Source organism: Periplaneta americana, chromosome 3, assembly GCF_040183065.1.
Source record: "Periplaneta americana isolate PAMFEO1 chromosome 3, P.americana_PAMFEO1_priV1, whole genome shotgun sequence".
In the NCBI taxonomy this organism is placed as follows: domain Eukaryota; kingdom Metazoa; phylum Arthropoda; class Insecta; order Blattodea; family Blattidae; genus Periplaneta; species Periplaneta americana.
The window spans coordinates 35937517-35956900 of NC_091119.1; the positions used below are offsets into that span (position 1 = coordinate 35937517).

General features: G+C 33.7%; 2 protein-coding genes across 19 annotated transcripts in view; both read left to right on the forward strand.

Moving 5' to 3' along the window:
* Psi (P-element somatic inhibitor) overlaps nt 1–9123 on the forward strand; it is a 122783-nt gene extending 113660 nt beyond the window's left edge. For all 6 annotated transcript variants that reach the window (XM_069820310.1, XM_069820316.1, XM_069820312.1 and 3 more), the window contains one exon: nt 7545–9123. The gene's annotated coding sequence lies outside the window, so the exon portion shown is untranslated. The remainder of the gene's footprint in view (nt 1–7544) is intronic.
* Nucleotides 9124–18660: 9537 nt separating this feature from the next.
* The window catches only part of Hasp (Hig-anchoring scaffold protein), a 797842-nt gene continuing 797118 nt past the window's right edge, over nt 18661–19384 (forward strand). For 12 of the 13 annotated variants that reach the window (XM_069820300.1, XM_069820301.1, XM_069820296.1 and 9 more), the window contains exon 1: nt 18662–18917. In XM_069820300.1, the coding sequence (XP_069676401.1) occupies nt 18818–18917 (100 nt within the window). In that variant the 5' untranslated portion in view covers nt 18662–18817. Of the gene's footprint in view, nt 18918–19384 lie in introns of all 13 variants that reach the window. The other variant, XM_069820307.1, reaches the window with a different exon arrangement.

The window sequence follows — 19384 nt, forward strand, 5'->3', positions numbered from 1 at the left end:
AAAAAATGTTTGAAAGAACTACAGTAGAACCTCCATTATCCGTGGTAATGAAGGGGATGAACTGAACGGTTAATCGAAAAAATCGGATAATCCATATCATAAAATATTTTCGTAAATTAAGTGGATAGTAATTGAACTTTTTAAATTTCCTCCATGCTCTTGTATTTAACACGCTAGGTAGTGAATCAGTATTTCTCTCATTCAAGTCTGGTTGTCAACGACTGGTTTTTAAGGGGCAAGGAAATTCCTTGTAATGGATGCCAGTGGAAAGATAGGAATAGTACAGGTCTCGTGTTGTAGGTTTAAGTACTTTATACATTTTATTGTTGATTTTTATTAATTCTCGCAAAATAATTGTAACATCAGTCTTGTATTCTGATACGAGATGAGCCACAGTTGCACTTTTTTATGTACTTAGCACAACAAGTTTCCTTTAGCACTCATGGAATATATTTTACATACAGTAGAAATTGTACAGTACGAACAGAAGTTGTACCCGAAGAGTAGACCATACTGTTTAAGTGTCAAGGCTTGTAATAACATTCTCTAGAAAAAAAAAAAAGGAACTGGTACTAATATATCGTACAATAGTACTTCATATGTTTCTGTAGCAAAAAATAAAAAAAAAGGAAAGAAAAAGGAGGGCGAGAAAGACAGTCGGTTAATCCATCAATCGGTTAATAGGGTGACGGATAATCGGGGTTTTACTGTAAAATTGTTCCAAAAATTGTGTCGAGAAAATATCAGAACAATCACACTACACATTTTTTGACAGTTTCTGGAGGATGGGAATTACACTCAACAAAACAATTATCTATGAAGCCTTGTAGAAAGATGTCTTGTCCAGATAAGGTGCCGTTGAGATCCTCATTCTGGGAAAAGATATACCTTGTTGTTGTATTGTATGACAGTTGTTAAGGAAAGCATAACGATATGCAAGGTCCACTTTTTTGGTACACATTTGGCATATCAATGGCATGCGCTTGCAAAGGAAAACTTGAGAAAGCAAGCTAGAAAGGACCTTAGACGAAATGCACTAGCAGCGAGTAAAATGCCAGCTGATAAGGAGGAAGCATAGACTATTATACTCTCTTTCTCATTTTATCAAAGTTAGTGTACTAGACTAGACGGCATTTCGGAAGGCAGTCAGCTGCTATATGCGCTGTAGCCTTTCTGGCATGTGACGTCACAAGCTTGTGCAATAGAACCAATCAGAATCAGTTTGTAACAAGTACTTTCCGAGTTCGTCTGTTCGCATGTGAGTGTTTCAATACATTGAATAAGTAAAACTAACATTTACCATGTGTGTGTAAGATAAATAAATGGAAGGAGAGACTGTAAAAAGACAAGTATTGCACAGGCAGGTGCGGAAAATAGTGTTTAAAGTGTGTAATTATTTTAAAAACGTTGATGAGCAGAATGCTGCTGGCCATCTTGATGCTGGCTGCAATGTTGCCAACGTGCAAGGAACGACTGCAGAAGCATGTGGTGTGGGATTGAGAACCGTGCAAGAATATTGTTAGTGAAGGAAAGAGGGTTTGTTTGGTGTCATGCTTACAGTAATCAATGGCTAAGGTCATTATTGTCTTTTGATAATTTAAATTCTCTCCAGCGCTATTTATATTGCAGTATGATGTGGCAATGTTGTACGCTGCCTTGCCCTCTCTATCTGTCTCTCTCGACGCAAATGCTAGCAGACTATCACCTTCCGAATTGCTGTAGACTCTAGGTACTTGTAAAAATAACCTTTATCTCTCATTCTGAATGTTGCAAAGATGTATAGGTTGTATATCTAGTTTTGTGAGTCACAAAATTTACCGTATGTTAAGAAACAGATTTGCAGAAATATTTTAAGCAAAGAAAATTTGTACTTCCACACATCTTTCAAGAATACTCGTCAGAAATGAGATGTGCAATATATAAGATGAAGGTAATGTGAAGGGCCAACAGGAGTGAAGATTTTGAGAAATATATATATCATATCATATCATATTAGATGAAGCACGGAGCTGCATCAGACGAGGAATTTGATTTACAGAAAGCACTTGTGTTTCCTGCCTCAGTAGCGTACTGTAAGTGTAACATGTATTTGCTTCAGTCTGGGTTGTCGTGATTTGTCGATTGGAAAGTTTTTCATGTACATCTGGAATGAAAACGTTGCATTAAGAGGCTCACAAAAGATATCTTCTTGTTCGACTAATAAAGGTAGGAATTCTGCTGATAAACACGTTATTGCTAACACTGATTCATGTGGTGAACAAAATCTTAATACAGTATAAGAGTGTTTCTCACATGGATGAAAAACTTAGTTTTAATCCGAACTTGTGAAACGTGTGACAAAAAGTTTCTTGTGTCAGGGCAGTCATACCTACCTAACAAAGCAGATTTTGGATACATTGAGTCTGCTGCATGGAAAACCACTTTCCACGTACCTTGTGATAGCTATATGACAATAAGAGAGGTTCATAGAAAAAATGATTGTTGATATGATGGAACAGAAAGATTTCGAAAGTACCAAAGAACTAGAAGAATGCATCACAAAACGAAGAAGCAATACTGAAATCAGAAAATAAACTACTGGCTTAAAATTTGATGAATGCACTTTGACTGCCAACAACAATACTCCGTTTTTTATAATACCATTCTTCATGAAAATGGTTCATTCAAAAAACTTGATCTAACACCTGCAAGAAAAGAACATAGAAAAAACTTTTTTGGTATAGTGCAATCTCAAATATATGGGTGCAAACGCTCTGTAACAGTTAAAAAAAAGTTATGCAACTACTGAAATATTTTCCTTCCATTATTATTCACGTTTTCAGCATTCTTGGTATGCGTACCGAAAAAGTGGTCTTGAGTATACTATCTGTGTGATTTAGGCGTAACTTTTAGGCAGATTTTGTTCATATTAAGTATAAATTTATTCATGAATGATGCTTACGAAATATAATTGTTTTAATAAATTAATTGTGATCTAATATCAAAACAAATGCCAGGCATTTTCTTATGTAGAATAAACTAGCAGATGAAGTTAGTATTGAATAATACAACGGAAACGGTGAATGCAAGAGCCCATTTATCCATTTGCGTGATTTAGCAATATTTATTTATTCTAGTATCACACTATAAACAAAATAAAGCCATACAAAAATATACAAAGGTAATAGTTACACAAACTCTAAATGATAAGTATTATAATTAATTATATCCTAATTAATTAACGAACATAAACAAGAAACTGTCAAATGATTGATAAAATGTCAAACTTACTAGTGTTACTCATATAAGCACGTGTGGCTTACAGCTGTTTCGGTGTATACTGTACATCATCAGCTGTAAGCCACATGTACTTATACAATTAACACTAGTAAGTCTGCCATTTTATTAATCATTTGTATTTAAGTGTTAAAAGTAGTGTACGCAAGATTCAAGATGGAGAAACTTTCAGTTTTAATCTAGAGTAAAAAACACAAATTAACACTTCTAGCAATATCTAAAAACAATGAAATAAAGACAAAATTTTCCAATTTAATTTTGAGTTGTGATAAAGTCCAACAGTCCCTGACGTCTTTAAGTAACGAATTTCAGAAGCACGGTATTTCTACAGTGTAGGAGGATGATGCTTGATGCCGGTTTCGAAGAGTTGTAAGAAATTGAAAGCACGATAGCATATAATTCGGAGTAGAAGTATGCATGATTCTAAATAGAAGAGAGAATGAATGTATCGTTCCTTCAGATGCACCCATGAAAGTAACTGGAGGAAGGTGTTATGTGGTCAAATTTACGAGCATTGTAGATGAATCGTATGCACACATTATGAACACGTTATAGTCTCTCAGCTAAGAGTGAACTTAGATTAAGTTAGCAAGGAATCACAATAATCAAAACGGGCATAACAAGATAAGATTCTTCTTTAGATTAAGTGGTAAAAATTCTTTCATATGAGTCAAGAAGTGAAGTAGAGAAAATATTTTTTGCAAGTGTGTGCTACGTGAGTGTTCCAATTTAGATCGTTCTCCATAAAAATGCCAAGGTATTTAATTGTTTCACTGTATGTAACAATAATCCCATTTAATTTTATGTGTGGTATAGTACTACTATGCTACATGGACGATTAGTCCCATTACGATTGATTGCAGTTTCTCTGGATTTAATCCAAATTTGTGTGCCCATAGTGAAATCGAATTCAAGTCTTCATTTATTTTATTTACGCATCACTAGTCTCGCCAGGATGGAAATGCAAATAAATTTGCAAGTCGTCATGCATATGGTATCTGCATTGCTTTATCATTTTAGTCATTTTATATATATGAATATAGAATAATGTTTACTTTTCATATGCTGTAAGGCTAAGTTCCCATCTCCTCTGACCAGATATATGTAATGGAGAACCTTCTGTAAAGATTTGTTGGTCACAAGTTTTAAATCATCCTTGTTTCTTAAAGGATTACATGTAACTAGTTCTATAGAAATTCACTAACTTTATGGAAGTGTGCAACAGTAAAATTTTGTTTATAGGAAGGAATGGCATCATAAACCGCTGATAGTTAATGTTTGTATCACTTACAGATTATTTTTATAAATGAAAAATTTATAAATTGTTAGATGAATACTATTTATATGAATTGGTGCAAAATTAGTGGCATACATCTGCTTAAACTATAAAGAAAATCTAACTTCTTACTTTCGAGATTATAAGTAATACTTTTTTTGATTCGTATTAAATTATGTAAGTCTTTTGAGCAATAGTTCAAGAAAATAAAATACAAAACATTTATTTGTAACATGAGGGACTGAATTGTTGTGAAAAGTGTGATGCATACAAGAAGCTGTGACATCTTTGACACATCAACTTTTTAGTTAACATATCTAACAGGATTCATTTGACATGCCAAATGAATTGATATCCCTTAGTTGCTCTCCAAGTTGGAAATTAACGATGAGCGACGGATGACAATAGCAGACTGGTACAGTGCAACTGATACAAGAAGAATGGAGGCAACTCTTCTGACTGAAATAGCCAAAGCTTCCCTACCTTCGTAAATTTTCTTTTTTGTCGAGGTTCCACTGTGTAACATACTATAGCACGACTCTTTTAGTTCTCTAATAACCATTTGTACATAACTTGTCCGCAGTCTCTTGTTCAAGTAACCCAATTTCAAACTCGTGAAGCGACTTCGGAATTGTGACGTCATTTGTGTTTCAAAATTATTTCAGTTGTCTTATAAAGTTGAGTGCTCAAAGAGATGATGCAATAAAGATCCTCAAATTACTGGACACATATTGGAACATGAACTGTACTGAATGCATATCAAATGTCAGCTGTTACAGTGTTTCAATGTTATATCTGATACATGTTTAACCTGTGACACAAAGACTTGTGGCTACACTGTTTATATTAAGATATCACAAGTTTTTTAACAGTGTTCTTAATTTTTGCAGGTAAAACACGAGACATTATATCGTCGTATTTTAGTCTTGTGGTCATGTTTAAGTTGCACACTTTTAAATTGCCAGTAGAGTTGAGATTATCATGTTTAAAGAGGAGAGAATGTACTATGTGATTTAGTCTTTGTGTGTGAAAAATGACGGCATTTATGTTTGTTTTTAGAACCAGCATTTGCACTCCCCATCTGTCCCCGGCTTTGGGGTCATACAAATATGAATTTGTAATATGCATTTAAATGTCATAATATGGCTTTGTTGATTTTTGAGTTTGCTATAGAACTTTTTTTTTTCCTTCATTGTCTGTTAACATGGCTTTCGAGTACATGTATACCTCACAGTACACATTTGCTAAAATGTTTATTGCACACCCTTAGCGATACCATTTCCTACGTTGTGGTTCTTGTATGCTTGCTGTGCCCCCTGCTCCAGAAATCTAGCGAGCCAAGGTCGGGTATGTGGGGATCATTCAAACTTTCACCATCAGTCACGCACTAAAACAAAACACCAGATGATTTGGGTTGGCTCCCTAATCTGTATTAGGAGCAGTCACGCAAACTGGTGAGTATGGTGTTGGTGTGCAGGTAGGTTTTCACGTGATTCTATTTGTAATGGATGTCTCTCTAATGATTTACTCTGCTGTGATGTGTGGTTGGTGGTTGTTTAGATTTGAGTCACTTGACAGTGGCTTATACAGGGACATCATTTTATTTTTACTTCAATTTTTATTGTACCTGAGTTTTTGAATGTACTTCATTCCCACCCCTTCTACTAATGAAGTTCCAACTGTCCTCCAGACAGAATCAAGGGTGCATATAGTAAACAGCACTGAGTTAGTACGTTCCAGAAATATGTTCGCGTTTTCCAGTGACGAAAGAGCTTTCAATATTGAACCATATTTTCGCACAGGTACTGTTCGTTTGCCTACGTCGCATCCCGATTTCCCCCACCTGCTTCTGCATGCCCCTCTGTAAAAGCTGGGCTGTGTTAGCTCTTTTCTGAAAAGATTAATTTCTTTTAGGAATTGGATGTTTACGTAATATTATACAACTGTTTAAAATAACTTAAATAAAAGGGCCTCGTTAAGTAATTAACGGCATAACCACTTGGACGGACAGTAGATAGCATGTCTGAGTAATTTTATCTGTGCGGGTCGGGCAGAAGTGAAGATTGAATTTACAGTACGTAAGGTACTCTTTTATAGAGTAGGTACAGAATTATTTCAACATGAGTTACTAGTATGAAGGACGAAACTGGTAATTGGAATTAGATGCAATAGTCTATAGTGCGGTAATATGCACAAAAGAACTGAAGCCTGTAGGCTATCGGAATGAACGGCTACCATTTTAAAAAATGTGTTTAAATATCCATATTATGATTATTTTTCAATTGAACTTCATTCTGTATATTGTACGCTAATGTGCTGTAGACAGTATAATATACACTGCATAATGAATATGTTCGCATGGATAACTCAGTTCGTGAGTAAAAACACTTATTCTTAATACAGTACTGCATTTTGATTAAACAAAAACCTAATGAAAATTATCGAACTCAAAATTGCGATATTTCTTAGTTTACGTAAATGGACGAACTAGTTTTCTTCCCTCCTATTCCTAGTAAAGTGATGTGTTTGTGTTTTACACCAGTATCATCGAACTCCAGTTCTGGAAGGGGGTAGTGAACGGTGTTTTCGGTTCTCTAAAGGTATAGACAGGTTAATATTAAAAATGTTAGTAAAAATAAAATGATGTCCCTGTACAATACATTTTATGTTAAAAGATAATGTTTTTACTTCTTAGATTTGTCTTGTTATTTATGAACACATTGTAATGTAGCTACATTCAGTGTAAAAATAATGAAGGGAAATGTACATAGGAATAGGGGCAGCTACATCAGATGTAATAGAGATCTTGTTCCTTGAGATCATCCATTACTAAATAGGATCATTACACAATTAAAAAGAAGTGTAGTTTTGTTTAATGTAGAATATGGATTATAAATTTTGTTACTAACAAACTTTCTTAATATTTTCAGGACAATAAGCGTACTTGATAGGAATTTTACATATATGTTGTGTGTTTTGCATTTCCTTTCAGATAATTTCATCTTCACTGTGGTTGGTTGACCAAAACTCAAAATGTGAAATGCCCCCTATCCAGAATAGCGCAAATATGAACATCCACAGATTTTACGTATATTGTGTACTGTTAGAAAATATTTGTGAGGGCTGAGTGAGTCATTACTATAGTTGGACAATTTGCGAATGTAGGATACTTCTTGATTTATCTACATCTACTTGCATGTCTCGTATGGTTTTTCTTTCTTAAATTTTTTTGAACCGACGGTGACAAAAACTGTTAGGAATGGCAAGTGTATTTTCATTATAAATGCTGCTATCCCCTGCCATATTCACTTCCCCTATGTATAAGGGTGTAATGACTTTATTTTTGTGTTTCGCTATATGTAACAATAGTATAAGATATAAAAAGTATTTCAATTTGTTTAATTTTGTTTTTTTGTTTAATTGAGGTGATTCTTGACAATATGTTTAATTTCTGTTGGTTACTTCACACACGGCAGGGGTAAAAGTGTAGCTATATGATAGAGTGATACCTGCAATTTCTAATTCGACTAACTAGTAATGTTTAGCTGTTAGAATTGCTGTATTATTTTTGTGTCCCTTACATGCTACTGTATGTATGTGTGTATTATGGAGAAAGGGCAGTAACGTTTCGCGGAAGGTGTGAAGTTGACCCTGGCAATTCTGTAGTGTGTGATAATCATGCGTGCGAAAAGGTACTGGAATTAGCGACACTGATGGCGTTCAAACATTCGGTCGATCCTGGAACTTGGAAGTGCAGAGCGAGAGACGTAGGGATGGCAACAATATTCCATTCCCAGCCCACAGAGGAAAATTGAAATAAGAAACAACTCTTCTAGTTAAAAACAAAGGTAATATATTAGTTATGATACAAATCTAGTTATCCACTACTCAGATTTAACTGCTCCAAAAATGTGATTTCAGCATTTTTTTTTAAGTTTTCTTAAAGTAATATTATGTTATATTCACTGTAATATTCTATCGTCTCTGCTGCAATTTAAATATTTCGGACTGAAGTTATATTTTGGGTAGTGGATAGTTACCATTGTTTGCACCATCACTTAAAATTAAAGCACATTGTAATTGAAAACTGAAATTGGAAATGTTAACTATTGGAGGCCACAGCTGTTACTGTATTCCTCCTGTTCTTTGTAAGTTTACAATAACCTATTAAGTCTCTAGTGTTAGACTACGATTGTTAAGTAAATTGTGCAATAAAGTTAACTTAAAAATTTCTGTACAAAATCCTCTCTGTCAATTGGTATTTTCAATGGTACAGGTGTGGCATTCATTTATACCTCAGAGCATAAGAGCAATAAGACAATGTCTATTGCTGTTTATGTCTCATTTTGGCCATGGATGACATGTTATAGTTGGTGCAAATAGCCTAGAGTAGTTTATAATGAAGTACCTTATTACCAAATGACTAGATGATAATAAAACAAAATGGTGTTCATTATTCTGTCGCAAATGCATTCACTTCAATATGATTATATGATTAATTTTATCTTTAAAATACTATTAGTGTAATCTTTATTCTTAATTTTTTATTATAATTAAAATGATGAATTTCTTGTGCATGTATTTTTTTCCAGCCTTTTCCAATAGAAAAGGCTTTATCTGAATGTTACACCAAATGCTTTTAAAACAACCTGTGACACATTTGGGACAATTAGAAATATATCTTATTTCAAGGGATGGGTCTAAAGAAGACAGTTTTGAATTACTTTACTTCATTCCTTTCTCAAGTTCTAGAACATTTTCATGAGTGTGATAACAAATGCCAGTCTGACTGAAATATACGCTCACTTGGTTTACATGTACAGTATGTGTGCTTGTGTGGGAGAGTGCATGTTTGTGCGAACGTAAGTTACACATCGTTATATTTAAATTTTCGCGTTTTGGTGCATATAAGGGGTAATTCTTATTTTAAAACTATTGTGAATGGAAAATGTACGAGCAGATGACATATTTATTCATAAGCTGATTGTCATAGGAAACTTCAAAATTATGTTACAGAATTTAGTATAATCACAGTCTACTACATACAGTCACGAAGCTCAATATGTAATAAAAATATAAACATGGGTAGTTGCCCACCACTAGGATCGCTACTATCGCCTCATCATCGCAGATCTCTCTTCTAGCAGGCGACAAAATATGTTACACTTTCGTTGTCGTGTTCTTTTGGAAAAATTAACACCTTCCTTCCATTATTGAAATATTAAATGCATAAAGTTAATTTATTATTTTAATGAAGTATATTAAATTCCACCATAAACTCGAAGATACCTGCAAGAAATAGGTTAATATTATTTTTGTTTGTGCAAAACGAACTGAAATTTACTATAATCACTTCACTCATTCAAGATTATAGCGATAATTAACTATAAAACCAATAAATATTAATTTGCATTTCCCTTTACAACAATACCGTATTTGCTCGCGTAATTTGCGCACTTTTTAATTAACTTTGACCACTGAAAAATTGGGGTGCGTAAAATATGCGGATTTTTCAAATAAGAGGGCCTGTTCTCAGTTTATCTCAATTAGTATATGTATAGGTATTTACAGTAGGGCAAATTTTCTATACCGGTAACTTGTCTCTACCAAGGACAAGCATTGTTAAAGTAGCAGGACTTTGGGGTTTCTTTCTGAAGCAGGTACTTCAGTTGCTGGTGAATGACCTACGATGGACTGTAGGGAAGGAAAATCCCTACTACACTGAAAAAAATGTGTGCGCAAAATACATGGAGCAAAAATAAAGTTCAAAATAATCCCTTAAAAAGTAGGGTGCGCAAAATACGCGGGGGCGCAATTTACGCGAGCAAATACGGTAATAATGGAAATATGAATTAATGGAGTAACTTACGTGTACCGGTACTTGTAGTGTAGGCTTACGTAGTTAACAAAGTGGGATGAGGTTAAGCAATAATCACACCAGAATTGGAAATGAAACGTGATCAATAAATTTTATTGTAACAGACTTTTTCTACGTCTCTAGTAAAGTAACAAATAAAAATAACAACAAAATTAACAGCTATAATTAAAAACATATCCTTTGAAAAAAAAAAGTACAATAATAATTCCACCAGAATTGAAAATAAAACGTGATCAATAAATTTCATTAAAACAAACTTAATTTTTCTACGTCTCTAATAAAATATTATTATTCCAATTATTGTATTTTAGCCATTAACATTTTCATTACAACCAATAACGAACATTTCACAAGCATCAATGTGAAATACGCAACGAGCTAGCACTCGATAGAAATACGACACAGTCCAAAGTCGACCATGGACAGTCTATTGTTTCTAGTTGCTAACCGCTTGGAGTGCTTTATCACGAGATTTGCAAAAAAATCACCTCAAGCTTCGCAACTGTATATAGGAGACTGCGGTATAATTATGTTTGCATTTTTTTATGTTCTGTAGTAATTCGCAGTGAGTCATGTAAACCAAGATGACGCATTATTGGCATGTGTCATTTCCTCATAATTCCAGTACAATAAGTATGTTGCATAACATATATAATAATATTCTTGCCAAATATTGCAGAACAGCTCTGTATCCTCGTGTTTCCTGTGTAGTGGCTTTGGACCTACCCATCCATCTCATCTCCCGAGGGCTGTTTCTGTGATGAATGCGTGATGAAAAATTTCAACAGACTACAGAATTATTGCAACCATGCTGCCTATGTACCATTATGATTTGTTTGAGCCCTTCTGCATAACCAATTCTTTTAACAAAATAATAAAATGAAAGGATACATAATGCATACTCTGGTAAATAATGACTCTTATTCAAGGAACTAAGACAAAACTTCCGAAGATTTGCTCACTTTTGCAGATCTGCATTTGTTGTTGTAGATCCCATTGAGAGACAGCAGTGATATTTGAAACGGATGAATATTTCTGTCAAATTTTGGGATAAGACTTACATCAGCATTATCTTGCAGAGAGATTTCCATGACTGGCTCCAGGAAATTGCCATTGTCTTTCCAATTTTATCCGTACAAGAGAATATTTGATTTTGCATTGTGTGGTTCTGTAGAAACATGATATCCTCTATGTGTCTGTTATTTCTGTGGATATGAGAGAAACTTTTTGATGTTGACATTTGGGACAGATTTATATAAAAATTTGTTGGCTCTGCTACATGGAATTATTATACTAAAGCATGTGGTTTTGTATGTGAATAATCCCAGCTTTCTGTTATTGACGTACAACATGCATTGAAATGTAAAGTGGTTTCTACCATCCTTTAACTGTCTTGATAAGGAAAATAAAGAGCACAAAGAGTTGGACAACCTTTCGGTGAATGCTGGAAAATTGTTACATAATGAAGTATAAAAGCAAGACAGGAATGTACATATAATGTTACATTATATCTGAAAGACTGAGGTGTTAGATGCTCTTAGCCTACACAGATGAAATAACTTTCTTGAAATTGAGAATAGTCTACTAGGCGTACATTTGTGAAATGGATGGTGGTTGGTAATGCAGTATAAGATGTGTTGTAATACTCTCGTTTTATTTAAAGAACATACGTTTTTTCCAGAATTGAAGTGCCTCCTACAAATCTCCTTTTGCTTACATCTGAACGTCTTTAAAAAGTATTCACAACCTAGATCTATATAATATGTGACTTGTTATAATTTCGTAGGAACATAGGAAGAAATATACATAAAAAAGTTACCGTATTTCATCACATAATTGTCGCATTTTTTATTTTTATTTTATATTTCTATGATGTACCGAAGTACCCATTCTATATGTGAAAATATATGGTGCAACCATTATGTGAAGAATAAATTAAAATGGTGATGACTGGTCACGTCAACTTTCAGTGATTAGCTAACACATAATGGGAGCATCAGGGTTGCCAGATTTTAGACCTACCAAGGAGAGGCATCCTTTTTCCATCATCTACAGCACTTAGTTTTATCTTAAAGAAAGAGTGGGTGGGTAGAGTTGACATTTTCGTGACTATAAAAAAGTGATGCCTTTATATGAATCCTATAGACTCAAAATCCTCTATATCCACTTTCACAAATTAAAGAATTTTGACAGTAACTGGTGACAAATAGAATTTTCAACCTAACAGTGACTTAAAACAAACCTGTTGCTTCAAATTTAGTGGCTTTTTGAATTCAAACTATATAAATCATTAGAATTCATTCTTGGCAAGCAATATGTGAGCATAACTCAGTTCTGAACAGAATGGTCTTTAGGGGGTTTTGAACCTAGAAGATTCATATGCAGTTGAAGAAAATAACATGAATCTTAAAATTGCAATTAAAAAAAATATCGTAGGTACAGGTTTTCAAGTACAAAACAATATTTATATGGCTGTAAGTTACATCACGTTTCTCTGGCGTCTTTCTGAAGGACTTGTAGCAATAATACGTTACGCCAAATTATTAACTTGATTACTGAATATTTTGTCTCATAGATTTCTCCAGCTGTTCATTATTAATTGTAAAGGACAAGTTCCAAAAGATGGCGTCACATGTGGCAAAATATTTAAATTCAATGTTTATTAATTGATTAAAATAACATAAAATTTATCGATATCTAAATTCATATTTGAATGGGTTATTTATGAAAGTGCTTAAGTCATTATTTTGTGAAAATGAGTTTGTAATGTAATAATTGCTCTTTGGGTGTAGATACATCGATTTAGATATGAAGAGACTAAGTTTCACACTCTAAATGCTTTGTAGAATTTGATACAATTTTTATTTCAGCCTTAATTTCAAAATTTCGACTTATAAGCAGTTTTTCTTTAATTGGTAACAATTTAGTATTCAAGACTTAGGCCCTTTCATAAATAACCCATTCATTTATTCTGTAAAAAATTGGCATATTACCACAGTCTACTATATACAGTCGCGAAGCTCAATATGTACTAAAAATGCAAACATGGGTAGTTGCCCACCACTAGGATCGCTACTATCGCCTCATCATCGCAGATCTCTCTCCTAGTAGACGACAAAATATGTTACTCTTTTGTTGTGTTCTTTTGGAAAAATTAACATCTTCCTTCCATTATTGAAATATTAAATGCATAAAGTTAATTTATTATTTTAATGAAGTATATTAAATTCCACCATAAACTCGAAGATACTTGCAAGAAATAGGTTAATATTATTTTTGTTTGTGCAAAACGAACTGAAATTTACTATAATCGCTTCACTCATTCAAGATTATAGCGATAATTAACTATGAAACCAATAAATATTAATTTGCATTTCCCTTTACAACAATAATAATGGAAATATGAATTAATGGAGTAACTTACGTGTACCGGTACTTGTAGTGTAGGCTTACGTAGTTAACAAAGTGGGATGAGATTAAGCAATAATAATCACACCAGAATTGGAAATAAAACGTGATCAATAAATTTTATTGTAACAGACTTTTTCTACGTCTCTAGTAAAGTAACAAATAAGAATAACAACAAAATTAACAGCTATAATTAAAAATATATCCTTTGAAAAAAAAAAAAAGTAGGCCTAAGCAATAACAATCCACCAGAATTGAAAATAAAACGTGATCAATAAATTTCGTTAAAACAAACTTAATTTTTCTATGTCTCTAGTAAAATATTATTATTCCAATTATTGTATTTTAGCCATTAACATTTTCATTACAACCAATAACGAACATTTCACAAGCATCAATGTGAAATACGAAACGAGCTAGCACTCGATGGAAATATGACACAGTCCAAAGTCGACCGTGGACAGTCTATTGTTTCTAGTTGCTAACCGCTTGGAGCGCTTTATCACGAGATTTGCAAAAAATCACCTCAAGCTTCGCGACTGTATATAGTAGACTGTGATATTACTGTTCCAAACCCATCATTTAGCTTACAGTATACATTTTCAGAGGTTATATACATATTTATCACTGGACTTTAGCATTTTCAACAAAGTTTTTCCATTCTCTGCCATGCATTTCTGATGAACAGATCTTTTTAAATGTTTAGAAATACATTCACCACTGAATTCACTATCATAAACATTACATTTGTTAAAGTATTCGTTTTTTCCAATGTGCAAACCTACACTGTTAAGAAAATTAACTTAAATTTAATGTAATTATATAGGCATAGAAGAAAATAGTTAAGTAGGTAATGCTGAAATTATACAAGTGATGTTAATTTTCTAAAGGAAGGACTTTATGCATCCTGCCTCGAATCGAAGTGGGACTCGGGATTTTTTTATATGAAAATCAGGACATCTGGCAACTCTGGGGGGCGTGTGCGAGCAAGGAAGGTCAAATTGCATGATTTGTAGCAGAAGGGGAAGGAGAGGAACCGGTAATAGTATGCAGTGCTGGAACCATAACGTGAATAATACCTTAAAAAATTAAAATTATTGTGCTGTTGAATTAAAAAACTATTTTTATTGACTAAAAACATCCACAGTATTGTTGAACCACGTGTATCGGTACATCTGATACACTAAAGTCGATATCATCTGACTATTAGCCCAGTCTATGGAAAGATCATTGATCTAGGCTTAAAAAAAGTATTTGAACACATGTAAATAACCACCAATCACAACCACCAACCCAAGGCATCTATTGACTTCGTGCTAACTTCTCGCACCTCCACTCCAATCACTTCCATCAGCTGCCACTACTGTTTCTCGCACATTCGATCCTGTGTAAAGATACTTTTATGTTGCAGTGGTGGCACGTTATTTTAAAGTAATTCTTGATCATGATAAGTAAAAATATCCATGCTACGATTATGCGGTGAAATTTTTAAAGTCCTAATCAGTCTGTCTATAAATAAGGGTGCGGCCATTTTGTGATGGCAACGATTACGCGATGAAATACAGTACTTCAGTTCACTAAATTCTGTGTGCCCAGCAAAGTGGTCTGTTCTCTCTCTCTCTCTCTCTCTCTCTCTCACAGATACCATTATTTTCAGTTTAAATGAGTACGATTCATATTTTTTGGTTGAATTATTAACATCTAACATGTTTGCTCATTTTATGTTTTGCTTCCATTAACATCTTTCAGAATGAAATGTATTTTGTAGGTCACTTTATATGCGACATTCTGTTGTTAAATTGATATACAGAGTTGCTCAAAAAATGCTTTGAGACATTCATCTTAAGAATTCCATGTAATATTTGGATGACTTACAAAAGGTAAGTATTAACTGAATATTTCAACTCTGATGGAGCATGTGTTTCTTTCCTTGTTACTAAAATTTAAATTTTATTTCAATACTGTATAATGTGACGTTATCTGTCCCCCCCCCCCTTTTTAACATACTAAAACACCTGTGTTCCTCGAGAAAATTGCGTTTTTCTCAATTTGATACTTACACACTTCTAGTCCTTCAATGAGTGACTTAAAATAGTGTCATTGTATGTGTTGTGGTCTTTTGTATCAAAAGTTTAGACGTTTCTTTTTCATAGGCTGTGAATTTACACAGCCAAGAGTAATTTGCCCACATTATGCTGAAAAATATATAAATTTGGTATATAAATCTGTCCTACACACAGTATGTTGACTTTGAACACAACCTGGCACCTCATCTTGGTTCCATCCCACAAACTGAAAATGCATTTTGTATATTTCCGTATTTCTTGGAATATATTTTACTGATAATGTGATATATAGGCTTTAAAATGGCGTACATACAGGATGAAACCCAAAACACTTCTATATGAGATGTACTCCAGTAGGGTTAAGGTAGTTTCTGATTATTTGTCCTACTGCAAAAAAAAATCACCTTTCCCCATAATGAAGTACTGAACTGGATGAGGGATTCTTTGGGTTTCATTCATAATTTCTGTAACATAGGGTTCTAATGTTATTTTGTTAGCTCTCTTAGATTTGTGTAGGGTTTCGAAACTTTTTTTTAATACATCTGTAGTGCAACTCCTTGGATACGACAGCAGTTCCGAAGCAGAATAACACCATTTATGTTTTCAGCATGTATTTTTTTGATGATTTATTGAATGGAATGCCAGTCATGGTTGAATTTCTCTATTGTCTCCATTACTAAAATTGTCTCAGTTGAGTTGTAGTGTCGTAAAAATGTGCATTTGATTGCTGTTTGTCATTGTCTTAATTTGCGAGTCTTTTGATATGTTTTCTTGGGGTTTCATTTGCGAGTTTGCTCCACGGTGAAATATGTTTAGTTGTTCTGTTCACATAGAAAACAAACGATTGAATGAAGCGAGACAGCGATTGCATTCCACTCCCATGTAAGTCTGGTTATATTTGAAATGATTGCATTATATAGAAATGTCTTGAATTTCATTGGTTAAAAATTATCTGCGAATTTACTTGTTCATTAATCATCTATTGTTATGAGTGTATAATTTGTGCCGTGTTGGTTTGTCTCATATTCTGCTTCTTTTGTTGGTCACAGATTTAAATCGTGTCTCACATGATCACGTGCTGCTGGTACAGTTTAAACGTGAGTTTAATTGGACTTATTTTAAATATGTGACTAACGTCTCTTGATGGATGGAGAATCAAGGTTATTAAGATTTATAATGAAAAATTGTGCGAAAATTGTGATTCTTGTACTTGGTTGTTGGCTTATTGTATCTATGCCTTACAAAGAGAAATGAAATGTTTTCGGTTTGCTTTGAAAATGTCGAGGAAGAATATTTGTAAATGCAAGTAATATTACGTAGGTTAGAATCTTATATTCTTTTGTGGTTTTCTGCTGGTGTCTCCCAGTGAATAAAGTTCGGGTTGGGCTAAATTATAGGTTTTGAGAATCCTGTTGACTTTAAAGAAGATGCTGTTGCTGTTACGACGTAGTCTGCATTGAAACAAGTAAGTGATGGAAGAAGTTGTAATTTTTTAAGTAAAGCTGTAGGGTTAGCCCACATTTCATTGAGCTGACTATATTACATTGTATATGATCACGATTTGATTTGTTGTAAGATATATTTTTGTGTTCAGATGGTACTTTCAGTGCTGTTCGTGTGTTAAAAATTCTTTCATGCTCTGTGCAATGTGTGGCAAACGTATGAGTTGGCAAAAAACTGCTTTGGTAGATAGTATCTTTTGTGCTTGCGAAATGTTTCTTAGAGTCTTAGCATTCTGAGTTTATTTGCTGAGGAATTTTGCAATGCTACATAAAGTAAACTTTGTCTAATCTCCCTATTTTCTTTCAATTTTTGATACTGCCTTTTATACTTCTTTCTGTTCTGTGATGTATAGAAAAGTCGATCTCTTTTGTTTTTGTGTTTTTGTGTTGCCTGTATATTGTTGCAGGAAAATTGTGGATTTATATTTGAGGAAATGGTACGAAAGAAGAGGATCTACAGGAGAAAATAAAATACATTCTCTGTATTGTACCGTGGACAGAATGGGCAATTGCTCTTTGAATGTCCGTATTATATTGCATGATGCTGTCTTACGTAAATGAAGCATAGCCATATTCTAAGTCTTGTGTAAAATAAATTTCTACATTATGTAATAGTAGTTTTAAAGGACGATGAGATAATAATATAAAAAGTATTGAGTTTCTTTTTCATGGTTTGGGAAAGGAAAGAATTTTTGTATTTCCTTGAAATAAGCAGCATATTTTACTGTATCAGTGCTATTAAAATGAAATAAAAATTAAGATAAACAGGCTATTGAAGATTTCAAGTGCTATCTTCATTATTACAGCTCTCAGAACTGCCGTCTTCGTCAAAAGATTTCATTGCTGTAAACATTTTGTGTAGTTCTTTTTTTTTTTTACTTCCCAGTTCCTTATAGTTTCGTATTGTAAAAAGTTGTAACTGCGTTGGTATGTGCATCAGTTCAAACCTGAATCCAGAACTGTTCATTAAAATGTTAATATAAGAAAAACGAAAGTCTATTTCTTATACACTAAACCATAGACCACAACCTTGCGCGCGCGCGATGCGTAGACGCTAGAGAGATTTTATTTTTTTTTTTTTGTTACAGGATAATAGCTGAGGGGAAATTGGTAAGGGTTGGGGACATTTATGTTTTACATCAAGAGTATTCTGGCTGTTAAAGGTGGTAACATTTTGCCATCTGTAGGGTGAAATACGAACTACTACTACGTGAGGTTTGGCGCGCCAGGGCGGAATCTTGTACCAAATTTGAAATGTGTGTGCCAGTAGTACGCGTGGGTCCTTCGTGAACGAAAGACGTCTTCTTGGGCGCTGTAAGAGCAGTTTCCGGCTTGACACCTGCAGATGTGCCGAAGCATGGTTCTGTTAAAAGTTGTTTAGAAAGTAGTTGAAATGGGGTTTTAATAGGATATGGACATACTTGTGAATTTGACTTCGAAGATGAAAACTCATCGAACTCTAGGTGTAATGATAATTCTTCTTATACTCTCGCATCATTTGGTCTTAATCGGTGAGTTTAATATACTAATTACATAGCTTGATTTTTTTTTCCCTCAAACTTGTTAGGTTTTTTAATTCAACGTGTGATTATTGTTATATACCTGTTTGTCTTTAGAGTTACATGCTATATAATTTTGATAAGTTCCGATCCCGGCTCTTAGTCCCCCCCCCCCCCGAGGTAACGTTTTCTAATGCGAACTGGTTCAGTAGATTTATCTATTCTGTGACCTATGTACAGTATCAATTATTTAATAGGAAATGAACAATGGTGAATTTGGCTTAGAAGGTGAAAACTTTTCAAACTCTTCACGGCAAGATAAATTCTTATAGTATCTTATAATTTTGGCTTAATCGGCGAGTTTAATTACATATCAAGTTTTTTTTAGTCCAACATATAGGCCTATGTTATTTTTAAACTCAACTTCTGATATTTGATGTTAAAACCTAATGTTTTTGTTAGGGTTAAATGCTGTAATC